This window comes from Leuresthes tenuis, unplaced genomic scaffold, assembly GCF_036924035.1.
Source record: "Leuresthes tenuis unplaced genomic scaffold, fLeuTen1.0.hap1 SCAF_18, whole genome shotgun sequence".
NCBI classification, from domain to species: domain Eukaryota; kingdom Metazoa; phylum Chordata; class Actinopteri; order Atheriniformes; family Atherinopsidae; genus Leuresthes; species Leuresthes tenuis.
The window spans coordinates 6,173,605-6,200,141 of NW_027325372.1; the positions used below are offsets into that span (position 1 = coordinate 6,173,605).

Sequence of the window (26,537 nt, forward strand, 5' to 3'; positions counted from 1 at the left end):
CCTCTGTTTGATACTCCTGACATTCACTGTCTCAGGATGTGCGTCAGACTTGGGCCACACTGACTCTTTAACCTGCTCAGAAACATCCTCAGGGAACTTTTGCTAATTGCTATATTGTGAAAGAATCCGTCTTTTTTCTAAGTTTTCATTCACTTTTTAGTTTATGTTTTCTCTTCTTCTTTTATTATTGTCCTCCCTGCTAAATGTGTTCTTTCCCACTCAGAAATTTGTATCAATTTAGACACACTGTCTTCTGATTTTTAATGACCAAAGAGGCAAACTTCACCTCTGTTGGTCAATTGCAGTTCATTGCATCTTTGCTCGTGCAGGCTCATGGCAGAAAATCAAAGACAGCAGAATCACATTTCAAAACTTCACATACTGACAGGTGGTTCTTTTTTTAGAAATTAAGCTTTCTGTGTCATGGTGACCCAGTCTAAGTAGAGCTGACAGACACAAAGGCATCCTCAAGCCAATTCAAAGACATCATCTCACCAGCATGTTCTGCCCAAGGTGGGTTGTGTTGGACTTGTCTGAAACAGGCCCCCTAGATTAGTACCCCAACTAACACACCAAGGAAGAAAAACAGTGACTATTGAGTCTCTCTCAAAGGATTAAGCTCCTTGCTTTGTCATGGGGGATGATCCCTGATGCTCTTTGAAAAAAGATAATTTATTTTCTTGCTTTATTTATTTTTTCAAGCAGTATCCACAGCTCACAGTCATTGGTGACATAGGAATATGGATCAAGCAGTGAATCTTCACCTTTACCTTTTGCTACAGCTTACTCTTCACCTAGACAAACAGGTCAGTCAATCTCCCGCTCCATTCTTTACCTACTCACGAACAAACATTTGAGGCAACAGCTTATGCCCTACCCTAGAGAAGGGTTGTCCATCCTCTCAGGGCCAAGAACCATGGCCTTAGATTTAAGGTGCGTTTGTACTGCAGGAACTAATTTCGTAATTCTCCCAGTTGTAGAGAAAAAACCCTCACTTGTTTTGTCACCATTGCAGGAATAATCATTTAATCATTTATAATAATCATTTATACGTTCTGCTGGTGCATCGGTTGAGCACGTCCTCAGAAATTACTATCATGTATACACAGGCTGCAATATATAGGTCACCGGTAGGGGGTGTGTTTGCTTAGTTCTGATGTTTCAATGTTTTATATTGTCAGTTTCTTGCACCATACTTGGTTTTGGGGTCTCACATACCAAAAGCAGCTGCTTTTTCTGTTGTGATCTTAAGGTCAACAAAATGCTAACCTCTTCTATTCACCAGATATTTACTGTTTATCAGAGTGCTTCTGCTTGCATCCTGTAAATCTGGTAGCAGCTTCCAGTCTGAGTAATCAGGTGTACCCAACTGTGGAATCTTCCAATAACATACGTACTACACAGCCAAGTATGTGAGAAGTTACACTGAGAATGGAGACGGTTGCTTACATGAACTCGAGGTGAAACAGCAACTATATTATTAGCCTTAGTGTTCCTGTCTGTAGCGGGGGCAAGGGCAAAACTAAAAGTGTGTGTAGATTCCTCAGTCCCTGTTGCATTAATATGACAATAACATACCAAGTCCCCAGAAATGTTTGGTACTAAAGCACCTATTGAGACACAATGCTCATCCCGACTGATTCAGTTTCTTACATAAATTAAAGTGAAGGCACGTTAAATTGCAATCATAATGAAACAGAATAAGCCTAATGATGGTAATCACACTCATAAAGCATACAATTTATAGTGCATGAATGCCAGGGGGATCACTAGGTATCCAAGTAGGAAGAAAGACAACACAACTATTTGGAACAGGCATACTTTTCTAGTTATACCCTGTAATATGCAACTGTTTGCACTTTTTCCATTGATTCCACTTCTGTTTTTTTTTTTTACCATCTGTCCAGGTGCTATTTTCTCTTTTTTCCCCAGAAGTGCTATTAAAAGTAAGCTACCTCTTTCAATTGGTACTCTAAAGCACTACTTTGTCCTTAAGTTTCCCATCCTGTATTGACTGACAAATCCCCGTTCTTTCTGTAATAAATCTGTTTGAATCCTTCGTCTTCAAAAGATCTTGCAGTTACGTACTGAAACAATCACTTCACTTACTTAAAAGTCTTTAATACTGACATACAGGGATGCTAAAATGAATAAAAGGACTCGCTGTTATCCTCTATTTACTGTTATTGATGAGTTAATACTATCTAAGATGTTTGCACTGCTCGTTGTTTTGAATTGTCAATCTGACCTGGTGATGTGGACACAGGGACTTTCTATATTCCAAACAGAGTTGCTTATTTTGTTTTTACAATTTTTTCTTAAAGACTGATTTTGGAGGTTTTAAGTCAAATATAAATGTGGGGATAAAAAAACAGGCCTAATGCACAAAGGATTAAAATGATTTGAGTTGATTTCTCTGGCTTATATTGTCTATTTTCTGCATTCTTATCTCTTCCGCAGTTTATATGTGAATGTTTAATTAAACAATTAAAGCAAATCAAGATGCCTTTATCAGCCATTTGCAAACGAGACACAATTTTATTGCTTTACATAATTTTTGGCTGTGTTGATTCTCGACTGAAAAGACGAAGTAACATATGTGATCACCACACAATAAAAAGCTGACAGTACACACATATATGCTTTAAAATGTTTTTCTGACATCAAGCCAAACCAACAATGAGTTTGCATTTCAAGATTGCTCATCATGCAACCAAGAAATAATCAACACCCAGCTCAAGACTCATTCTGTCTAGTGCAGTGAAGTAAAAGCGTGTCTCATGTGTCACTTCTTTCACCTTCCCATTGAAGTCACATTTAATAACAGCACATCGACTCTTCTGGTAAACATAGGACAAGGCTTAAATTCCAGCATTGTCGAGACTTGTAAGAAGTGACACCCCACTTAGGTCCTGTCAATAATGAATGAAATGATAGCTGAAAAATGGTCTTGCCAACCGGCTAAACACTCAAGCTGCTCCACCTTAAGAAATGTTAAAACATGCTGCAGCCTGAAAGAAATACTTTCGTACATCTTTAGGATAAGAAAAGGTGTGCCAATTGATACAGAAAACACGTTATATGTACAGATCATGGCAGCAGCGGGATCAAGAGTCGAGTTATTCATTCTGAAACTAAAAGCCAGAGGATATGGTCATGTTTCTGTCTAAAAATGAAGTGGTTAATCTAACCATTTTTGTTTAATCCACTATGGAGATACAGGAAACACAACCATTAGGACTTATTTATTTAATCATTGCAACCTAATGGCTACATTTCTGTGTGTTTTCTTAAGCACTATGTTTTCAAGGCAGTAATACTGTGAGTGTGAAAGGTCGCTACTTAAGATCAGTTTAATGTCAGGCTTTTTGCTCAAGAACACATTTGTATCAAAAGAAAAATGCGATCAAACCATCAACTCATCTAATGTAAGTAAATACTGTTGCACGTGTTTTCTTATTGTTAATGAATGTAATTATTCGCTTTGATCTTAGTGCAAGTGCAAGTTTAGAGAACATGTTCGTGCTCAAACATCTACACAAAACTATTATCAAACTTCCGGTGTCCAGAAATAATGGGACAATACTGGGAAATCGGATCTTTCCTGATTTTTGAATATAGCTTACAAAATGTACAAATCCGTGTGATCCTCAAAATAGAAATTAAAGTGTGTCCTTTTGAAAACATTGAATAAAAATGTCTGATTGGATGCTATTACAAAAACGGATAATCCTTTCATTCGTAAACAAAACTATGATCAAACTTTACATTTTAAAGATACCTTGTACAGCTGTGATGGAATTTAAAGAGAAAAATATTTTTTTTTCCTTAAAAAAAGTCATCAATTTTAAATCACAAATTTGATAAGTCGATGTTATTAATTAATTGATCAGCCATAAATCCTGGCAACTTAGTTTTACTATGGTTATGTAAACATGCAAATAATGCCAATTGAAACAATTACACAAAACTAAGTCTAAAGAAGACATACCAGACAGGTGAAAGTCCGCAATCAAACACACCCTCCAACCTCCAAATGTGAACTTAAAAGAACGAGGTGATCTTATGTCACACTGGGTTGCTGTTGTCACATGACACGGTCAGTGTGAGTAAAGATATGTTTTAACTTAACATTTAGTCCTGGTGGCCAGACAGAAAAGAACACATGATGTAACAGAAAGTTGAAATTACAGCATTCTAATGCTGAGTAACACCGCTTCATCTGAACATTGTAACCCTAGCAGATGTTTCTGAAAGAGATACTCTCCAGTCCAACGCTTTTTCACTGAAGCTACTTGTACTCTCAGGGCCTCGTTCAAGTGCATTCTCGTAGTATTTACTATTTGTGTTTGTGGCACTGTTAAAAACCAGCATCCCTAAAGACTGTAGTGTTTTCCACAGTGGCCCAAACTCTCAGAGCTTTCCTAAGCCATGTATGAAAGGTAATTGGCTGGTGGAAATATGGCTGTTTCCTAACATGGTTAGCCTTTGGCTGACTGTGTGTGTTGGACTACTTTTCGAAATGAACTGCTGTTGCCTCATTAGAGTCTGGTCGGTTTTATCACCCAGTAAACTGTTGAGACAAACAACAGAGTGAGCTGTTATGTTTCATCTGCTGAAACTCAGGGCTTCGCTCCTTGAGGGTTTAATTATAGTGTGCTGAACTGCATTAGAATTAATGAAACACTTTGTAATACTTTGGGACAAAAGCTGCACATCCGATTGTCCTGCTTTTACCTCTCCAGATTTATCCTGTATGTGCTGTAGGCTGCTTTATGCAAGTTTTATATCCTTTTCAGTCTGATTCATACCCTTTTTGAATATTCATCACTAAATGTTTTTGTCTTCTTGGACATCAAAGCTGTAGCACAACTACCTGGGCAGGGAACATTATTTTCCGTGGTTTGGTTTTAGAATTTTTTAGAATATTGACCTATGTTTCTTTAAAAAAAATTCTTCGTCAAAAATGTGCTACCATTGTCTTTGGTTCTTTTCTCTACATTAATAGCTGAAGAGGGATTTCTGTGCAAGACTCCAGCTGTAGCTGACATCGTGATTCTGGTGGACGGCTCATGGAGCATTGGCCGCATCAACTTCAGGCTGGTTCGGACCTTCCTGGAAAACCTGGTCAGGGCCTTCTCTGTGGAGTTTGACAAGTCGAGGATTGGTGAGGATCTTTTAGAGTATTTTCTTACTCCAAATGCCATTTGCACAATGTTTTTAGACTCAAATTTGTTGAAAATTTAATATGAAATTGTGTCATAAATCCCACTGTCATGTTTACTTGCAGGCTTGGCCCAGTACAGTGGAGACCCCAGGATTGAATGGCATTTAAATGCTCACACCAGCAAAGAGGCTGTGATAGATGCTGTAAAGAACCTGCCGTACAAAGGAGGAAACACATTGACAGGTATGCTGCCAAACACAACCCTGAGCCTCCCTCTCATTAATATAGTTTTCCATGTTTGTGAACTGACAGTTCATCGGTTGCTGGCTTATCGGATCTAATTTTCAGTCTGAAGGTCAGCATGACACAGTAAAGGTTTATTGATATTAGTTTTTACTTACTACAGAAAAAAAAGCCACAAGCCTAATTAAAGGCATGTTAAAATTTTAAAAGTTACTTTTTTTATTAGCCTTTATCATGGGATTTATGCTGTGAACGAGCATAGCTACTACATATTCTGTAGTGAGACTATGTTGCCCAGTCACAACCTTTTTCCTTAAGATTCAAATAAATCTTAAGTTAAATGCTCAGTTACCTCTTATAGTATTATTTTCTTGTTATAGTAGAACCACTTTGACATTTTGAAGGTTTCATTTTTAGATAATAAAATTCTTGCTTCTCTCACAGTTCTCCTCTGAGTAGCTTTCAGCTTTACATCTCCCATCAGACTGAGAGTGCTCTGACTACTTTTTACTACAAATAAGTACTACACACAGTCGCCGTTAAAAAAAAATAAAAAAAAATCACTGATGTCAATATTGGATACAGCTTAACTCAGCTGCTCATTATGTTATCAAACTCAAGAGACAAAAACCTTGTCGAACTAATAATGGCACCTCGTGTTCATTATTTTCAAGTCTCTGGCTGTGATGGTTGAGAAGCTGTCTTTTCTCTGATGTGTTTTTTCTGTTCTTACTGTACCTCAGATAGAAACTGTGAGTCCAATCAAAGTGTCAGCCAGGACTTAATTTGCCTTTACAAAAATTCTTGAGAAATTACTAAGTGGCTGTAAATTCCTGTCATTTTAGCACTAAATGTCACTTTATTGAGCAAGTGATGAATATAGTGTGTCAAAATATGAAAAAGAAAGAAACTGCGCTTTTTTTTGGCCACTTCATTGATGTAGACTTTGAAAGTTAGTTCTTTTTAGATCAGATTTTTAGATTGATTGCATTAAGCTTTAAAGCTTCCAAGCTCCAACCTGATGTTTTTGCCCAGCTCAAAAAACTTTAAGAAGAATTGCATCACAAGTAAAACCTTGAGACAAAAGAAGAGCTTTGGCATTGATAAAGAAGTCATAGGCTTGAGTGATTGCTGTTATTCTATGTTTTCCTCAGGTTTTCTATTACAAGGGCTGCTTTTTAAGCAAGCCATTTTTGGAATGTGTCAGACTAAACATACTCTGAATATTGTCCATCTAATACCTTTTTTTCTTTCCCCTGTATATCGCACTCCTTTCTTCTCTGCTCTACCCTTATGTTAGCCTCTCCTTTCTTCATATCTTCCTATAAAAACAATGCAGTCATACACAAACCAAATTCAAACCTCTATTTTCTTTTATGATGGCTTGATCATGAAATACCAATATCAATCAGTTTAATTAAAGATCACTTAAACCAAACTAATTATTTCAGCATGTCACAGGTTTACCTCTAAATAAGTCTTATTTATGTTTCTGCTCTGTTAATTCTTCTGTTGTTTGATCAGCTTAATACTATATATATATATATATATATATTATATATATTATTATATTATATATATTATTGTTAAAATTAATTTTGAATAATTAATTATTGACCTTTTTTCACTTTGTTGTGAATTGTTTACTTTTTCACTCATCAGCTGACACAAGAATTGAAAACAGTTGGAGAAAAATTGTGAAAAATTTTTATATTTATCACACACAGCCAACAAAGCTGATAGTATTGTAGCAGGAAGCCCTAAAAATGTTGGTGTCCCAACACATCTGCTGCTTTTGTGACATATCTGTCCTCCTTAAACCCTACCTGCTCCTCATATTCCTCCTCCTCCTCCTCCTCCTTCTTCCTTCTTCCTTCTTCTTCTTCTGCTTTCCCCTCTTTTTTCCTCTTCTTTAATAAAAGCTGATTATATTCACTTCTTAGCAGGCGCTAGATGTGAACAGTTTTTTTTTTTCCTTAATGCTGTTTCCTCTTTAGATGTGGGGCAGTGATATAAACGTTTGATGCTGCAGCCCCCAGACACCAAGTCCTAACGACACCTACGGCTCGATAAAAAGTCCCATTCCAACATATGGTTTTAACTGTGTTGTTAGAGGAGCAAGTTGTAGTTGGATCATTAATATTGATCATGTATCACTGTGTCCTATTTTTCCAGGTCTGGCTCTGACCTTCATCCTGGAGAACAGTTTCAAAGTAGAGTCTGGGTCCAGGCCTGGTGTTCCAAAGATTGGAATCCTCATCACCGATGGGAAGTCCCAGGATGATGTGATTCCCCCTGCGCAGAGCCTGAAGGATGCTGGGATAGAGCTGTTTGCCATCGGTATGACTCACCACTGCTAATAGTAATTATTGAATGGAAAGTCTCTCAGTTAGTGCAAAATGTTTCAGAAACAAATCTATTAAGCTTAAACAGCCTGTATTTAATATATGTAGATTAGTATTCAAGTCATTGCAGACAGATGCAAAGGAAACACTAAGGGAAGCAGTCTCTCATCTGTTGTGTTCTGTCACATCATTTACAAGTTGACAGCCTGGAACCTGGAGAGATGTAATATGGAAGCCTTTTCCTTCCTGAAAACTTAATTAATTTATAATGATTTAGAAACCCAAACCCAAACTTGAGTAAATAAATGTGTGTGTGTGAGTGTAGGATTACAGTCTCTTCATGTGGAATTAGATGTACTGAAAAGATTCAACGCTTATGTCGAATATAGTAGTAACTGAGATAGAAGATTATGAAAATTTAGTTTTTCAATAATAAATTCTCTGAGGTAGCACACTTTAGAGTTTGACAAATATTTTTTCCTTGTAGGTAAATGAAATACTGCCTGTATTTGTCTCCTTGTTGCATCATCAGAGACCTGTCACAGACATTTTTCATGTACCCTCTCACCGACAGTTTGATCACTGAGTTTTCTTCCCTTCGTCTCTGACTCTCCTCGCTTCAGGTGTGAAAAACGCTGATGAGAATGAGCTGAAGGCCATCGCCTCTCCCCCTGAGGAAACTCACGTCTACAATGTGGCAGACTTCAGTGTGATGAGCGACATCGTTGAAGGTCTCACCAAGACCATCTGTGACCGCGTGGATCAGCTCGACAAACAGATCAAAGGTCTGAACTTAGATCTGGAAGCAATTAAAAAAATGCAGTGCCCATGTGATGGAAAGTGGCAACTGAATTCCATTTGATGTAATGTCATGTCCTTAACCTTTTGACAAATATGAAGACAAATGTCACTCAAGGTGGCAGGTAAAGACTTTAGTTTTCTCTGTCATTTGTCTTCATAGAAATTATGCACATTCTGAGTTCATCTTGGAATAGTGCTAAGTCTTCTTTATCATCCGCAGGTGAAGGAAAACCTGCCCCTCCACCCACCCCCGTGGCTCCACCTCGTGATCTTGTGACATCTGAGATTACGGCTCGCAGTTTCCGAGTGACATGGACCCACGCCCCGGGCCAGGTGGAGAAATACCGTGTGGTTTATTACCCCGCCAGCGGAGGACAACCAGAAGAAAAAGTATCCGTGCTCTTTTTTTGTTTGAATTCTAAAATTCATATTTTTGCACTGACCACTTTGATCCTCATGCTTCATCCCTTTGCTTGTTAAGAGCAATTTCGACTCTTCTTCCTAATTATTCTGCCACAATGAGCAATATTGCTTCTATTTTAGGCCTCCAGTTCAGCCACAATCCAAGCTTTTTTAGGAGTTTTCTAATGAGATGTAAATTAATCCAGCTGAATTATTATTAAGAGACTCATCTGTGTCTCTGGCTTCTTATCAATGACCAATGGGTGTTTCGTTTTGTCACCTTAATTGGTGGAAGTTTGCTGCTGATTTCCCTGCACAGGGCAAACAAAATGCTGAGGTACTAAAATAGATGCAGCATTTTAATTAAGGCTGCTTTGCTAATCCTTTTAGGGTCACCTCCACAAGTTCATTTCTCAAAGTGATCTGCATGATTAATGGAAACCGTTGTGCAGAATTTGCCTTTTGGGAATCATAAAACCCAGCACACGTTAATATTGTGGTAAAATATATTCTTCTAATTAAATTTTACTGCCATTGCTTATGGTAGGAGCACAAGATATAAAATGATCCCACACAAAAATAAAATAAGCTGTAAATTTACAGTACTGTGCAAACGTCTTAGGCCATCCCTCATTTATTTATATATTGCAGAGTTAACAGGAAATAGGTGCTAGGATATATCGAAACGCACAAACAAAAAAAAGAGAGTTTGTACAATTATAACTAACTTGACAGGCCGTATTTGGTATGTCGACCTTTATTTTTCAACATATTCCTTCAGGAATAGCTTCTTGAAAGACACTCCCAAAGCTACTTTTTGGAAATTGGCTGCCTTTTTTCCTCAATCTCTGTCAATAAGATCACACATTGCTTCGATAACGTGGAGGTCCCTGTTTCCCTTCTGCAAAAATGGATTCTTGACAGCCACCCTTCCATGGATACGATACTTGAATGATTCATTGAAATGAAAATGAGAGAAAAAGCAGCTAATTTCCAAAGAAAACCTTTGAAAGACCATCAGAAAGTTCAGAGAACTATTGCTAACTCTTTGTCTTGTACATGAGGGTGCTACTAAGCAGAGGGTACATGATTTGCATTGTGATAAAGTGTATGATGGCGGTGGAGGGGTGGTGGTGCGGGTAAATTGCTAACTTGTTTAGTAAATTTATGTCAGCATTTTTGCAAGTTTCTTTACCTATTTAACTAAACAGGCATGTTCCCTACAAATAAATATGAGGTTTCATCTTTATATACATCACCTGTGATATATAGTTATCTGCGGAGTAGATTAATGCCTTCAGCAACATTTGGTGCATTTTCAGTCTTGTGACACACAGTTGCCTCATAAGTGTGGTAGACTGGGGGACTTGATGATTTTATGATTGAGAGACAACCACTTTACCTCCTAAGCTACAGCTGCCCAAGGACCTAACGAAACACGTTTTTTAGGAATTTAAATGTTTGACATAGAAAGCACAAATAGCAATAAATCTTAATATATTGAAACTAATCAGTGTCACAGTTTGATACTGAAATTAGCACTGAATGTGGCAGAATGGGTTTTTGATGGGTGTGCTGAAACACGGCCTGACTGTACTTACTGTAATTTATTCCAGCATTGTTTAATCTGTGAGTGTAAAATGGCACTGGAACACAGAAGCTAACACCCAGTGGGATCTGTCTCTCAGATGGTTCAGGGGATGGAAAGCAGCGTGGAGCTTAACTACCTAAACTCTCTGACGGAATACCAGGTGGCTGTTTTCGCCGTCTACCGCAGCTCCGCCAGCGAGGCCCTGAGAGGAAGTGCCACCACATGTAAGTTTCTGTGATTACAGTGTCACAAGGAGAGGTGAGGGCTATTCGAAAAAAGAGCGAGGTGTAAAAAAAAAATTGCAATTTAAAAAGAGAAATCTACTTTTCACCCATCTTCATCTGGGAAATGGGAAATATAGTCCCGCCATAATATTTTACTCTGACAGCTTTGGGTGGTTGAAAACCATCAGCTTTGGCTATTTTACTTTCTGTCACTCATAGGTGCATTGGGCCAAATATATGGCCTGGGAATATCTTCATGTTCTGAACATTCGAGACAGTGTGCTTCTCAGGGATCTTTGTCTTGGTGATTAATTTATTTAAGTATAGAACATGAAATTAGCTATTAAAACACATATAAAAAAATAGTTAAATGATAAAATAGCTAGTAATAACAGGTAGCAATCACTTCACGTGAGCCCTTGAGCAGAACAGCTCAATTAGAGAGCACATAGAAGCTTAAGCCAAGTGGATGTATGGGCTATGAATATGTGATTTAAAAGTTATTCGAACATTTACTCAATACAATTTGGACCCATCAGTTTGATGGAGTCTGCTGAACATGGAATAAATTAAACAATAAAAGAATGAAATTATAGCTTTTCAGAAAAGAAAAAATGAAATTAATCATACACAAACCAATAAAGAACCTGACAAATATATTTTGTTTATTGCTGCAGAAACAAACTAATAACTGATTCACCTGTTTTTGCTCATACAATATGCAAGGAGAGGAATTTGCCTGGTTTTTGGAGGCTGCGCTGGCTCTAACGTTGGGGTTTTACTTGCAGTAGGCTAATGCTGCCAGCTTCCTTGTTGCCATCAGCAATGCTGACGGGAGAAGTCGCTGCTGCATTAATATGGATGCACTTTTATGCTCCTGCCTTTAGCGCTTTCTTTTGTTGCACTTTTTATCTTTGGATGTGAAGCATCTGCGTTCCATCATACTGTCTGACTGATCGACAGCAAAGAGACTCTTTGCGCAGACTCATATGAACCCAAGTGAAATAGCTCTGAAGTTGGGATATGGAACACTAAGTAATTGAAAACATAGCCAATCATACTTAATCGCTCCCTCTTCACCAATCCCCAATTTGGTTCCACTTCATCGATGCACTTGCCAGTCGGTTTTTGAACTGCATTTTTTGTTCCCTATTTTGATACTACATTGTTTTTTGGCCCAGTTGTCCAGCAGTCCATCAGGGAAGCCCCTGGTATTCACAATGACCAATGCGCTCTTGATGTGACTCTAGTAGAAATATGATTAGCTCTTTCTCCATTCAGGACTTGTTTATACAAAACCATCTTACATGGTAATCTCTGCTTTTTTGGGTCTATTTTTACTAGCTGATATCACTTCTTTTGCAGTCAGGCTTCATAGGGACAGTTGCAAATATATGAACATGACATCCCATTTATGTCTTTGCAGGGTCAAAGGTAAGAGAGAAAACATCCAAAACAAATAATGTAGGCATTTAGTTTTACCACAGCTGGTCTTTCAAACATTAGCTCTAAGGGGAGTAAAAGGAATTAAAATCCACAATACATTTAGTCTGGACATTAAGTTCAAGAGAAGACATCCAAGGTCTTTTCCTTGCAGCGGAACTACAGTAACTGTAATAGAAACAATGGTCGACCAGTTGACATCTGTTACTACAACAGAACTTTAAAAACTACACAGGTGCTCCATTGTGTATTCAAGGCCCGATCTTACACGGCTGACACTTAGCCTGCGTTTGGCTCTAATTCTGGATGTGTTGCCTAAGGCCCCTTCTGATGCTCGTTCACTAAGCCGCAGTCTGGCAGGATTTTCTGTCCTCTTTCAGTTTGCAGCTCACTGAGGAGTGATGGGGAATTCCTCCCCACTGGTCGAGGATGAACATTAAGTCACAAGTCGACCTTGTTGCAAAGTTAATGGGGTTTGGCTGCTGCTACGTATAAGCTGCCGCTGCTGCCCTGGCTGGCAGCAAATAAAATGCGATGTTAAATACTGATTGATTTCTGGCTGTGTGTCCTGCAGATGTCAGGCGATAAAGAAAGGAGTTGGCTTGCATTGGTTGTGATAGTAGCCACAGCCTGGTTTAAATATGTTGAATACAAGGAAATTACATTTTAATAAAACAATACTTTGAGATATAATATGGATTTACTGAAACTGAAAATCTAAAATAAAGTCCAAGTTGTAGCTGTAGGTTTTGTTTGTTGCTGAATATGACAGTTAATAACCAAAAACTGAATTTAACTTGAACCTCTATAGTTGTTTATTCTCTGTTACGTTAGTTAACTGTTTCCGGCATTATATAATCTGTATTTACTAGCAACACATGTTTGAAACCTAAAGTGTTGGCAGAAGTCATTTGATCTTTTTGTGTTTAGGCACCTCACACAAGTCTGTTTGTGTCTTGTAGTGGCTCTGCCCACAGTCAACGACCTGGAGTTGTTTGATATCACTCACAGTACCATAAGGGTTCGCTGGAAGACTGCCGTCGGCGCTTCAGGGTATATGATCCTGTATGCCCCGCTGACTGAGGAAGACCTTGCAGACGAGAAGGAGGTAAAGTGTTTGTGTGTGTGTTTTTTGCACAGTGTGTCTAAAGCAGTGCATGAGGCAAGCAAAACAATGAAAATATCCTGGCAGGTGAGCAGGGATGCTTTATACAGAGCCTCCTCTGTTTTATGTGCATATAGAATGTACACACCGTGATATTTTTTACCTGTAAAAATAAAATCAAAACCTGCAGAGGAAGATAAATATTCTGAGATCCTGTTCTAAACAGGCCTTTTTCAAGCTTTACAGATTGTTTCAAGTCTCACCAGATTGTTTCAAGAAAATCCTAATAATGTAGTATATTGACAACAACAATTACAATAGTTAAAGATAAATCATCATGATATAATAGATACAACCTTGATGTCATGGTCTCATAACAAAGAGTCACATAACATGATGTGATGACATAAATCTTTATGTAGTTTTTGTTGAAAAGCAAAAACATGGTAGCACATTTAACTAATAGGTTTTGGTTGAGGCCTTTTTCTTTTTTTCTGAGCATAAGAGAAACTAAAGAACAATAAGCACAATCATATGAGTGCAAACCCTCTTAGATGCCTTCATAAGTGGAATTCACAAGCCTGCTTTTTTATGTTGTGATTTGAACACATAATGCTTTTTTACCCCCAGTAAGGGAGATAAAACAGAGATGAGGATATAGATTGAAATGGAAATAATAATAGAATAGGTATCTAGTGATAAGTGTTAGTTTGGAAGACAAATCCCCTGAAAAAAATGTTTTTTTGTGTTTGACCATTTTTTTAAACTAGAACTTGAATAAATGTGATGATAAAGGCTTTTAAATGCAGTGAAAAAAAATGACATGACAAATCCTGATACCCTCACATTTAGCATGCTTTTGTTTAAAAATGTATGACCAATTACAGTGCGAAATACAAAAAATAAAAATATATCAGAAAGACTTTGCTTGACAGTAAATTGGATATCCATTTTGGAAAAATTATGCATTTTGTAGACAAGCACCCACTGAGACAAGTAGTAGCAGGTCAATATCAAAAGCAAACTTCAGACAGATCCCTACAAATCATAGAGGATGAGACATACAAGGTAGTGGAGGAAATGTGTAAAAGGCACATCCAGCAGTCCACCTCCTTTCCCATTAGACCTCATTATGCCTGCCCTCAAGTTCTAAGAACTTCAAAATCAGAATGGATGTTATCCAGTAGCGAAGATAAGCCTGGCTCCGAGGCTATTCTGCTATAACCTGAGCTTGGCTGGCTGCAGCTCATGTGGTTTCCACTTTTAAGCCATTTGGGGAGTTGGGAGTTGATCCTGTCCAGTTTGACTTAGAAAATGCTTTCATCCATTCAGAGCAAAAGGCTTCGGTACAGACTCAATGCAAATAAGAGAAAAAAAGGAGCATAGAAAGAGGAAGTTTTATGTAAGACTAGACCACTAAATTGACTACTTCCATGTGAAAAAAAGTGCAATGACTTGATGTGTTTTAAAGAATGACTCGCCTTGACTTGTCAAACAGGAGATGCCTCACCCCAATCTAACGTTGTCTTCCGTAGAGTAACCTAATATTCTCAAGCTCTGGAAGTATAGTATTGCTCCTATTTCAAAGAAAGTATTTTAGCTGAACTCCAAAGTTCTGTTTCTACTCACAGAACACAGTAACTGATAAACTGATAAAGAAAAGAAAAGTTTAGTTTATTTCACCCTGCTCTATTTGCTTCAGATTAGTCAATGAAAACATTTCCTGTGCGGCAGTTTTTCAAAACACAGCTTCATTTTCTTTTTTGCTAATTATTGGGAACCTATCCAGGGCCATATTTTTAAAAGCCAGTGGAAGAACCCATTAAATGTTCTTGCTCATCTGGATTGCTTTTGTCTTGACAGTAGTGGCCTTCCAGTTTTAAAATGCATTGTTTTTTAAATGAACCAAAAATAATAGGAAGTATTCTTATGCCTTCGATTTAAGATTTTTCCCAAATAGAGTAGAATAAATAGATGAATAGCTCTTGAATTAGTTGTGACCTCTGTCTAAGTTTGTTTGTGCGTTTTGGCAGTACATCTCAACTCTCTTTTGCTCCAAAATGAAGGCAATAGATTTATGAGATGAGAGAACGAGAAGAGCAGATGGATAAACATTTGTCATGTGCACAGGGTTTGTGGCCACAGTGTGTAAGCAGCCTCTGAAGAAACAGTGAGGTCTATGTCATACATAACAAAGTGGTTAACTGTGATGGAAATTACACAATTCTGAAACAGATGATTGAGTCTTTCCAATTACTCCAGAGTTTAATCATTTCTGCCACCTGTTCTGACTTCTGTCGCAGCTTAGGACATGAGGTGCATCAATAACAGTAGATTGATTGAGTTCACCTGCTGAAAGTTAAAAAAAATTCAGAAATCCATTCAGAAATGATCTTATGAAATCAGAACTTGATTCTCAGCTTGTCTGGACACAAATGTGGGTTTAGAGGCATAGATATTATAGAAGACAGATAAGATAAAACAACAAGGTAAGATAGTGTCATGAGATTAAAAGAGATTTGATCCCTGGCATTCTGTTCTGCCAAAGGCACATACCTTCATGGCTTGTGTGTGTGTGTGTGTGTGTGTGCAGGTGAAGGTGGCCTCTTCTGTGAATGAGGTGGAGCTCGAAGGATTGACTCCAGCTACTGAGTACACAGTAACAGTTTACGCCATGTATGGAGAAGAGGCCAGTGACCCCATGACCAGCCAGCAGACCACATGTGAGTTTTAATGATGCACAACACTTCAACCCTCAAGTGACTTTCCCATACTGGAGGCCCTCAACCTGCTAACGCCAACCCTCCATTACTAAGAGTTATCAACGCCATGGTAATAGATGTGTGTTTTTGTATATTAGCTGTCAATTTTGTTTTCCTTGTCTTGTTGGTTACCATCTTAGGTCAGATTCCAAGTTGGGTAGATTTCAGGTACATAGACAATACTTTCCAAAGAAAAACACCAATAAAACTCTGAGCTGTGAGTCCATACATCACTTCAGTGATGAGTTCTAATATAGTTTTAAAACACAACAAGCTCACTTGTTATCCTCGACATTCTCAGCTCTATCTTCTTTTTATTTGAAAATAAGTTTCTAGCAGGTAGAATAACATTTCCACTGTCAAGTATGAAAATAAATAAAATTAAAGACAGAAATATTATACCCTCAATCATAAGCTTTAAAAATTGTTGCTGAAATTTAGTTTCATTAAGTTTCTCAGAGATTTCATAAGCTCCTGAACTTAACACGTGCCATTCTTATCTCCGTACTCATTCATTTTTCCCAGGACATTTAGATTTACTTGCAGATGCCTGCTGCTCTGTTGGAAGGAAATCAAACCTCTCCCTAAAGACAGTTAGGGAGAGGTTTGAATGAAGAACATTTACTGTTAGAAATCTTCCAGTTAGCTTTAAACAGATTTTACAGATTGTAAGTGCAGGACTCAGGAAAGATGAACCAGTTTTTTAAGCCAAACACTACAGCATCTAATTTCCCTGATTAGCTTTTACTCTCTGCTTGAAAATTGTCTAATCAGTAGAATCAGCTGCTGCAGTTCTGTTTGCTGTTCATTTGCGCAGTGTTTGATTGTAGTGAGCTGGCTTTTCCAGGGCAGCTGCAGCATGTTCAAGTCACGTCTTGGCACGTTTTCTGCTCCCAAAAAAACTAGCAGGCGTCCGTGCCAAAATCACTGTATGGCTCCGGCTTCCAGCTTCCCTTTCTTTCAGCTATTTTCTCCACCTCACTTTCATTCTTGAGAGTTTTGAAACCTTGATGAGAATACATCCCCACTCAGTCATCTCTAAATCCCCACCGTGCTCACTAATTAACGTTTTATGAAGTCTTCTTTAAGGATTGAGGCCTGTGGCTTTAAGTCAGGGCATGTTTATGTCTTTATGATGTGTGTAAGGCTTTGAATGTAGGTCGGATAAGGACGCTAGTTAACGTTGGAGGGAGACGGTGTTAATTTTGGGAGTCAAGGGATTGAAGTCCCTCTTAAGTTATTTTTCAAAGTAAGATACCTCCCTTTCATGCAGACAAGGCTTTGCTTTCCTTCCTGATTTCATTAATTACTTGTGCAAATACACAATTTGTCAATCAGTTTATCTCAGTTATGATTTCTTCTCATTTCTCAGTCATGGATTAACTGCAAGAACTATATCATTAACATCTATTTGAACTCCCTCACGCTGTGAGAAAATAGATAACTAAATGAAATTCTTTTTTTCATGTTGATTAGTCTCATGCAGTGAATATGTGCACAGTACATATGTTGCATATGATAGTTTGGTCTTCATATTTGTTTTGCAGTTATTCCAAAATATATTTAAACCTGAAAAACCAGGTCTCTTGTCAGCTGCTTTGTCACATGATAAATCTGGACATTGTAGGATTTATTGTGACTTTCACTCCTGCTTTTCTTTTTCATTCAGATCTCATCTTTCTGATCTCATAAGCCTCTCTTCCCTTATTTCATCAAGTCATTTCACTGTTATTGCTTCCATTGTTAAGACTGACTGAACTTTAATGAAGTGAAAAGATGCAACTGCAAATGGGTTTTATGAAAAATGCAGCATGACAGAGATGAAAGCAAGGGTGCTTTTACCAAAATTAGACCTCACATTGATTGTGATGAATATAGGAGACATACGGTTTTTTGCATGTTGATGTCTTACAGTTAAATGCGCATCATAAAAGCACACAGTATCCATCCATCCATCCATCCATCCATCCATCCATCCATCTATTTTCAGTAGAAGCAAGAGGCAAATATGGTAAACTTCCTTCAAGAAGGTAATTCAAGAAGGTGTCGTAAAAGATATTGCTTGTTTCCAGTGTCTGCAGTTTGGAGTAATTACAAACAAAATGGGACGTTTGTAAAATGGAGACATGCAGGTCGACCAAGGAAGACGTTAAAAAAACAACAGGACAGTAAACTCAAAGCAATATGTCTGAAAATAGAAAATGTATAACAGATGTAAATAAAAACAAATGGGCAAAAACAGGAGTCAGTGTGTATGACTAAGCTGTAAGAACCCAGGTGAACGAAATGGGATTTACATCTCGAAAAGCCAAACACAAACCATTACTAACAGCTAAACTGAAGAAAACATGGTTGCAGTGGGCTAAAGCAGTCAGAAGAACCAGTCTGATGGGATGAAATGGATATTCAGTGATTAGTCATCAATCTGCATTGGACAAGGAGATGATACTGAAACGTTTGTCCAGTGAAACATGTGAAGACAAATAGCAAATCATCTCTGTCCTTCACAATGGTAATTTCACAAAGTTCTAATTCCAAATTAATTGGGTTGATACCCAGAATTGTTGAGTCACTGTATAAGGCAAGAATGGGACGACATTTATCTCCCAAAGGTCCAGTAACGAGTGGATGCCACACAATGGTAAATATTGGCCCCGTATTCTGTTTTTATTTACATTTTCCTCAGCATCCTAACTTTTTTGGAATTGGCATTATATCTGATTAGTTAGCTAATTGGTCTGCCTTCATCCAGGAAATACATCTTCTTTAGCTACCAGAATATACAGAACTTGGACGGCTTTTCTAATTTGCCAAGGACTATTGAGATGATAAAGTACTAGATTACTTTCATGAACTGTGAAGTCGAAACATGACACTTCCGATGTTGGAGTTGTAATAGCCAGCTTAGAGAGTTGAATTTATGCTTGGTGGATTGAAGGGCCAAATGAATAATTCCATATAGCGGTTGGTACCGACTGCATGTGCTCGTATTTACTGGAGGAAAACCCACTGGATTCATTTTGATAACTCACCACTGCTAACCGCAGTAAGTGGATGCTTGGGGGAATCATCTTGTGTAAAGCCACAGGAATTGGGAACCTCCTCATTTCTCAGCTGGTAGTTTCAGTTGAGTTTCACTTTGACTGGGGACAACTGGAATTAACCAATGCATTGCTGCCACCATTTGTGATAGCCAGATTTACGCACTCCCTCTCCCACAAGTGAGCTGACTGTGCCAACAGCTCAGTCGTTGGCAGAAAGTGCTATGAACATATAACTTAGTCCACAGTTGGAACATGGTCAGAATATTCACTACCAGCAGTGTGCATTTGGGATTTCACGTCTTGAATTCTGTTTTGGTTAAAAGGAACTTAATGAGCACTGCTCATTTTCACGTGGTTTTAAAAGCAAATGTTCTGTGTTTAGTGATTGTTTAGATCATTCATGTTTGGCTGAGTGGTTAATAACATATTTTTCTCTGATGTGACAAACTCACAACACAGACTTATTTTTGCTTTCCTCCGAATTCAAAAGGAATCAGAATGAACAAATACAATGTGAATGAATACAAAACCACACTCAAATCACTGAAAAGGTAGAAGATGTGGTATGATTCAGAGGTCGGGAACCCTGCATTTATCTGTGCATTTATGAAAGAATAATAAGAAACTTTCTCAAAAAAGAAAAACATCTCTTTGGGAAACATGTGGCAGTGATCCTAGACCTCTGGAACATCATATAAATTGGGTCATTTAATGAAGAGTGTCTTTTACAAAGGCACATTTTGAAAACTTGGGAGGATTTTCTATCGCTAAACTTTTAAATATCCTGTCCTGCTGATTCCCATGCTAACCCTGGAACAGCTTACAGTGAAAACAGTAGCAGTTCCCTGCCTCAGTCTTTGCTTTCTGGACCCTCGTCTTTCCTCTGACCCTCAGTATAATTGAGGTGAAGCAAGGGAGAGTACAATCAGGATTTTTTTTTTCAAGTAATGAAAACAATTTTAAGCAGAAAAGTTTCTGAGCACCAGAGTAAATCAGATTCCCTCACTGCATTTCAAAATAGTGAGGACAGGATATTTTTCAGACCTTTGTAGTACCTCTGAGACGGCTAAAAAGAATTAAATCAAGAGAGGAAGTTGAAGCAGAGCCTAAGGGAGTGTGAGTGATGTAATGAGGTTCTGTCCACTTTATAATTAAAATAGTTGAGTTCAATAACTCTTGTTCAAACCCCCACGAGTGTGACTGCGTGTGAGAGAGTGAAACCATGAGCTCTGATACCAGCAGCTGTGGTTCAGCTTTTACAGATCAACAGGGTTTCTGTGATCACGTTTCTAGTGCTGATATCATGGTCTAAATATCGATAACTCAGTACACAGTTACATACAGTAAACATACATTGACAATAAGGTGATGCTATCTTTTTTTTGTTTTCTATTTATTTTGCTCATATGCTGGTTTTGGATTCTCTCATTTGTGCGATGTGACAATTCAGGGCAGCTGATGAAGATATAACTTAAAATGCTGTAAAATCAGGATATTTAATGTAGCTTTTCCTTCGCTTTCTCAGTACCGTTGATTCCAGCAAGAAACCTGCGTTTCTCAGAGGTGGACCACAGCTCTGCCCGTGTCACTTGGGACTCTGCTTCCAGATTGGTCAGAGGCTACCGCATCATGTACGTCAAGACCAGTGGAGTCCAGACCAATGAGGTGAGCATATCCTGCTGGCTTTAGCCACGTGAGGCAGAGGTTACCTGTTAAAGGACCTGACTTGTCATAAGGCTAAATCAAACTTTTGAGAAACGATCCAACATATGTGAGAGGTGTATGGGTCTGTGTCTACAGGTGGATGTTAGCACTGTGACGTCGTATTTGCTTAAAAACCTGACCTCCCTGACAGAGTACACAGTTGGTGTCTTTGCTATCTATGATGAAGGACAAGCTGAAGCAGTGACGGAGAGCTTTACCACAAGTAGGGACATTTCTATGGTATACAGTGTAGGCATTCTAGGTTTTGTGAAATGCTCAAATCAATTCATTCTGTTTTAAACCCTAACTTTTGGTGTATGTATAGAGACAGTCCCAGACCCGCTGGATCTGAAGAGCACTGACGTCTCCACAGACAGCTTCAGGGTGTCATGGCGACACCCCGCCTCTGATGTGGTATTGTATCGGCTCATCTGGACACCCACAGATGGCGGAGATAGCGAGGAGGTGTGTATGTGTGTCCATGGATTTATCATAAGTTCTTGCATGTCCCCTAAACTCTGTATGAGAATGTAATAAGTTACATGGAGTAGAAAGTGTTAATAAAAAAAAAAACGTTTTATTGTGAAATAGTTTAAGTGGAGTGAGTTTAGCACTGTTTTTTATTTTTCTATGAGCGAGCAACTTATTTCTTTTAAAATGGTCTACTTTTATACTTGCCATTTCTTATTATAACTTTACTAATACATGTATGTGTGTGTGTGTTTATATGTATATACTGTATATAAACCTCTTTTTTCAAGTAATTACATTTTAACTCCTCCTAAACTGAGACTTGATATTCATAGTACTACACTCTTGACTCAAAATAGAAAGGCATGCTATTCATGAGAGTTCAGATATTGATATTTTCTCTGTGTGTGATAAGGTGCTTTTATTTGTATGCTGATTGTCCCCTCAGGTTTTATCAGTAGATGCATTGAAAAATGATATGTTGAGAAGCAGCAGCAGATCTTGTTTGGAAATGTTGGTATTGGAGTACAGACAAAAATAATGATTAAATTTGTAAAAAAGTTAATTTGGTTACTTTCCATTCATTTTCTTAAAGGCTGCAGAGTAAAACAGAAAAACTTAATTTCTGAGAACTGATTAATTAAAGGTCATGAAAAATTTGGGGGAATAAGTGTATTTTCAGTTGAACTGCATCAGTTGAAGGTTTTACTATTATCTGACTTTTATGAGCATTGAGAAACTCAAAAGGATACAGAGAGATCATGTTGGTGTTGTGTGGCTCACTTGTTAAGCTGCTTTACCTTTACCAGGCTGCAGTGGAGCATGGCTACACTCCGCTGAATACTCTTCTTTAGTCTTTAGTGTTAGTTATCTAATCCTTTAAGTCTCTGACAAAGAAGACCTGAAGCTTCATAGTGTTGCAGGTCTGAGATATTGAGGACCAGCTTTCTCTGCAATGTCTGTGTTGTTTTTCCTCCCTTAACTGCCTCTCTATGGGTTGTAACATGGAAACCCAACTCGTTGTTTTCCTGAACATTACCATCACCTTATAAGATATCATTTGATTTAGTCACTGATGGTTTGTTTTTTTTTGTCCCATCTTTCATCACTGAGATTAAAAAACAACAGGAATGCACTAATACACACCAAACACTCAAGTGAGCGTGTGCAGCTCGACACAGCTATGCCAAAGCAAACATGTCTAACTGTGTGCTGCCTCTGCCTTTGTCTGGTTTTCTTCCGGTTGATTAAAACACACTCACAGTGCTATCTTTAATCTGATAAACATGAATCAGAAGATTCCATTAAGATATAAAATGAGGCAGAGGTGAAAGAAAGGTAAAAGTAAATTCTGAAGAAGATAATCTCTGTTTTACAGTGTCTTCATCAGTTAACCCTTTATTTGCTGGCCTTTGTCACTGCTTTGAACTTTAACATGCTGTGCTGTCATGAATTTATATTTCACTGCATATCTCTAACAAAACTTTAATTACAATCTACCTCAGGATCATCTGTGGATTTTCAGCTGTGTATGTATGCATTTCATTCCTCTGTTTCAGGTTATGGTGAATGGGAACGTGAACACATACCTGATAACGGGACTAAGTCCCTCCTCGGAGTATGAAGTCCTCCTGGCTGCCATCTATGCGAATGACGTCGAGAGTGATGAGGAGGTCCTTGTTGAAACTACTGGTAAATGTTCCCACATCTCAAGGAATTAAGCTCTTCTGAATGTTCTCCCATTTCATAAACTACACAAATAATGCAACAGTGATTACTTAAGTTTCAAGTTTTAGTATTTTGGCTTAGTTGTTGTTTATCAGTGAGACGCATATGATGTATATATAGTATTATTTTGTCTGTAAACCAGTCAGAGGAAGATAGTACTCTCTAAATTGAAACAAATATGAGATGAGCCATTAAACTTAGTTCCTTGCTTTTTCAGTTGGACCAATTAGATTGTTATTATTTCATTTTCAGCGAAGAAAACAACGACCATCGCTACAACGACAACAACAACAGCAAGTGAGAGTTCCAGTTTTTGTGATCCTTATTTTTCTTTTACCCCCTCCTTTCTGCCAGGCTAAATCTCTTCCTTATATTTGACTGTGCAGATCTTCTTTGATCCTTTTTCTAAGTGCAGAAAATAAAGTTGGTTTAGAAATCATGTGTTTACAATAATCTCTTATATTATGCTAAGTATAAATCAGAATGGAGGATTAAGAAAAAAAAATTCTGATTTGAAGTTTACTGGCACAGTTTCACCAATTGCCTTCCAAAATCTTTTCCCACGTCTTCAGACAGGAAGCATATCTTTCATCAAGAGGATTTCTGATATTTTTTGCAGGGAAAAGTTTTGATGATGACAAGACACTGATATGAATTTGTAGAACCGAGTAAATTAAATGTCACGATGATGACATTTTGGTATCGTCATTTCATATTTTTCTCAGAAACTAAGACAGTTTTGAGCTTCGGTGACTTGTTTGACTCGCTGAGGCACTCTGATTGTATTAATTCGATACATTTTTTCTCCCCGTCTGATCCCCCAGCTCCTCGTTACGGGGTGAAGAATATGAAGATTGATGAAGAAACCACGTTTAGTATGCGGGTGTCCTGGCAGGCTGTCGATGCCAGAAACATCAGACATTATCGACTGATCTATGTCAGTGCGAGGGGAGACCGAGCAGAGGAAACGGTAAGACAGACGGCTTTTTCCCAGTTTTACTTTGGATTTCATAAAATTTTCAATCAGTAGAAACTTTTGCTCTAGAAGAGGAGATTGTTGTTTCCATTAATTGTATTTGAAATGGGGATCTGGTTAACAGAGTGTGTGTAAGTTTGTTTGTGGTAAAACAGAGCTGTTCAAAGCATTCCGGATCCCTATCCTTTGACATGATTGGCAAGAGGTTGGACTCTAGGATAAACTGTAGAAAAGAAATATACAACTTACAAGCAGCTAATTCTTATTCCTCTCACTCGGACTAATGACAGACTGCACACTTCAAATATTAACTACCCAATTTAGAAGTACAAAGTGGATATGGGCTGGCAGTAGCTGTTAGCATGCCAACTTCAGTAGAATTTGTAGGAACACAGTACATAGACTTGTTTTGACATTGAGTCATAACTGTTGTTTCAAATTCTGTTTGGAATTGTATTTTTTAATGCTTCAAAAATTTCAAAACTTCTTAAATTGCACCTTTTAAAAATGAAGATAGCTAGATGGTCAAATATTTCTTCAGATTTATCGGCGCTCTGACAAACATGATATGATATTGAGATGGATTTTAAACCATGGAGGAGGAGTTTAGGTATATTGGGATCGTGTTCATGAGTGTGAGTAGAAAGGGACGCAAAACTGACAGGTGGGTTAGGGCAGCGTCTACAGTGATGTGGACGTTATAGCTGTCTGTCGGGATGAAGAGAGAGATGAGTCAGAAGGTGAAGCTGGTGAACTATCAGTCAATCTACAATCAAACCCTTACTTCATTCTTTTGGTCACGGACCACAGCTTATGACCTAAAGAATGAGCTAAGAAATGCAAGCGATGGAAACTGAGACCCCCACAAACTGGAGAAGCAGCAACATTGATGGATTGATGGATGGATGGATGGATGGATGGATGGATGGATGGATGGATGGATGGATGGATGGATGGATGGATGGATGGATGGATGGATGGATGGATGGATGGATGGATGGATGGATGGATGGATGGATGGATGGATGGATGGATGGACAGATTTTAAACTGCCAGGCCATTTGTTTGTAGGATCTATTTGGCTGTCACTTTTGCACTTGATTGGTTGTGACATTTAAGCCATGAGCTCATTTACACATGCATTTAACTGCAGTTGTATCTGAGAATTTAATTCTTTGTAAATACCATGATTTTTTTTCTAAAAGATACTCTGAAACATCTTTTCAAACAGGTGAGATGGTGCCAGTTTATAAATCGTGTTCATTCATGAAGGGCAGAATGATTTACAGTTGGAATCAGGTCTGGTCTACAGGAGTTTCTGATTATATATGTCCTGTTCACCCTCTCAATGTACAGAGAACAAATTGAGTCTGAGACCTCAGTAGGTATCTGCATTGAGATAATATAGTACTGCAAGGGGTTTGCAGGTGCAATATTAAATCTCCCAAACTACTTGCTAACTGAACTAATTGGTCACACCATTAATAACAAGCACATTTATTATTTAAGAGCTATAATCTAAGTGTTAATATTCACAGTGTAGCTCAGCAATGTAGCTGTCAGTGTTAAAAATTCTACCCCTTAATGCTAATGTTAGCTGCCTTCTGGGGATCAAAAATTAAAATCGAAAGTAAAAATCTCACCTCCCATTCTCATTGTATACGTAAACTGTGTCGACCGCATCTTCCCATATCCATGTATGATGTAACTTGATTTTCAAATGATATTTTTAAATTAAATTCCTGAAGTCTTGAGTTGAACAACATGTCTTAGCATCCTTGGACATCATTATTTCATATCCGTCTCTTGCGTTTAATGAGTGTTGTTTCACTCAGTGACAGAGGCTCCACAGCAATGGCCTTTCATACTATGAAGATACATTTGTTTAATTTCTTTCATTCATTGGAACAGTTACGGAGCAACTACTGAGGACATGGATCACATGATGAGTTACATTAGGCAGTGGGAATAGTTTAAGCCCCAAAAGATTTTTATTGATAAAATCAGGGTTACATTTCACACTTTATTGTTACAGAGGTTATAGCAGCTTTAGTATGTGTAAAGTTTAGAGCTGGCCATTGTTACTATTCATTGGGTGAGCAGTAAAAGGTGCATAAGGTCCTTAGGAACTGATGAAATGGAAAATTGTCTGTTTTCAACAGAAGTAGGGAGATTCTTGATGAAGATGATGGCAGGCCTTCAGATTATAAGTTTCCCTTTGAGAACAAAGGTAGAGGGGAGACAGATGTTGAAGTTGATGGCAGGCCTTCAGTCAGAGTTTTGTGCTGGAGAAGAAAGGGGGAGGATAATAATGACGATGGAAACTGTGTCGGCTCTTCAAAGGCTTTGTTTCATGACACAGAGAGAGAGCAAGATAGACAGAGAAGGGAGGTTTGAAACTAATGAGACACAACAAAGAGATAGTGTGAAGATTTACAGAAAACAAACACTGATCCAGAATTAAAGTTCTTGCCTTGTGGATATTTCCTAAATGTATGATTTTGCGTGTACGTACCTGTGTGTGAGCAAGG

General features: G+C 38.1%; 1 protein-coding gene across 5 annotated transcripts in view; it reads left to right on the plus strand.

Annotated features, from left to right (window-relative positions):
- Window positions 1–26,537, plus strand: part of LOC140274516 (collagen alpha-1(XIV) chain-like) — a 125,659-nt gene that overhangs the window by 35,414 nt on the left and 63,708 nt on the right. For all 5 annotated transcript variants that reach the window (XM_072369808.1, XM_072369809.1, XM_072369810.1 and 2 more), the window contains 14 exons: window positions 5,009–5,167; window positions 5,291–5,410; window positions 7,586–7,750; window positions 8,379–8,540; window positions 8,777–8,946; window positions 10,647–10,773; window positions 13,179–13,324; window positions 15,915–16,044; window positions 20,653–20,792; window positions 20,928–21,054; window positions 21,157–21,296; window positions 22,862–22,994; window positions 23,283–23,327; window positions 23,855–24,000. In XM_072369808.1, coding sequence (XP_072225909.1) covers window positions 5,009–5,167; window positions 5,291–5,410; window positions 7,586–7,750; window positions 8,379–8,540; window positions 8,777–8,946; window positions 10,647–10,773; window positions 13,179–13,324; window positions 15,915–16,044; window positions 20,653–20,792; window positions 20,928–21,054; window positions 21,157–21,296; window positions 22,862–22,994; window positions 23,283–23,327; window positions 23,855–24,000 — 1,910 coding nt within the window. The remainder of the gene's footprint in view (window positions 1–5,008; window positions 5,168–5,290; window positions 5,411–7,585; window positions 7,751–8,378; window positions 8,541–8,776; window positions 8,947–10,646; window positions 10,774–13,178; window positions 13,325–15,914; window positions 16,045–20,652; window positions 20,793–20,927; window positions 21,055–21,156; window positions 21,297–22,861; window positions 22,995–23,282; window positions 23,328–23,854; window positions 24,001–26,537) is intronic.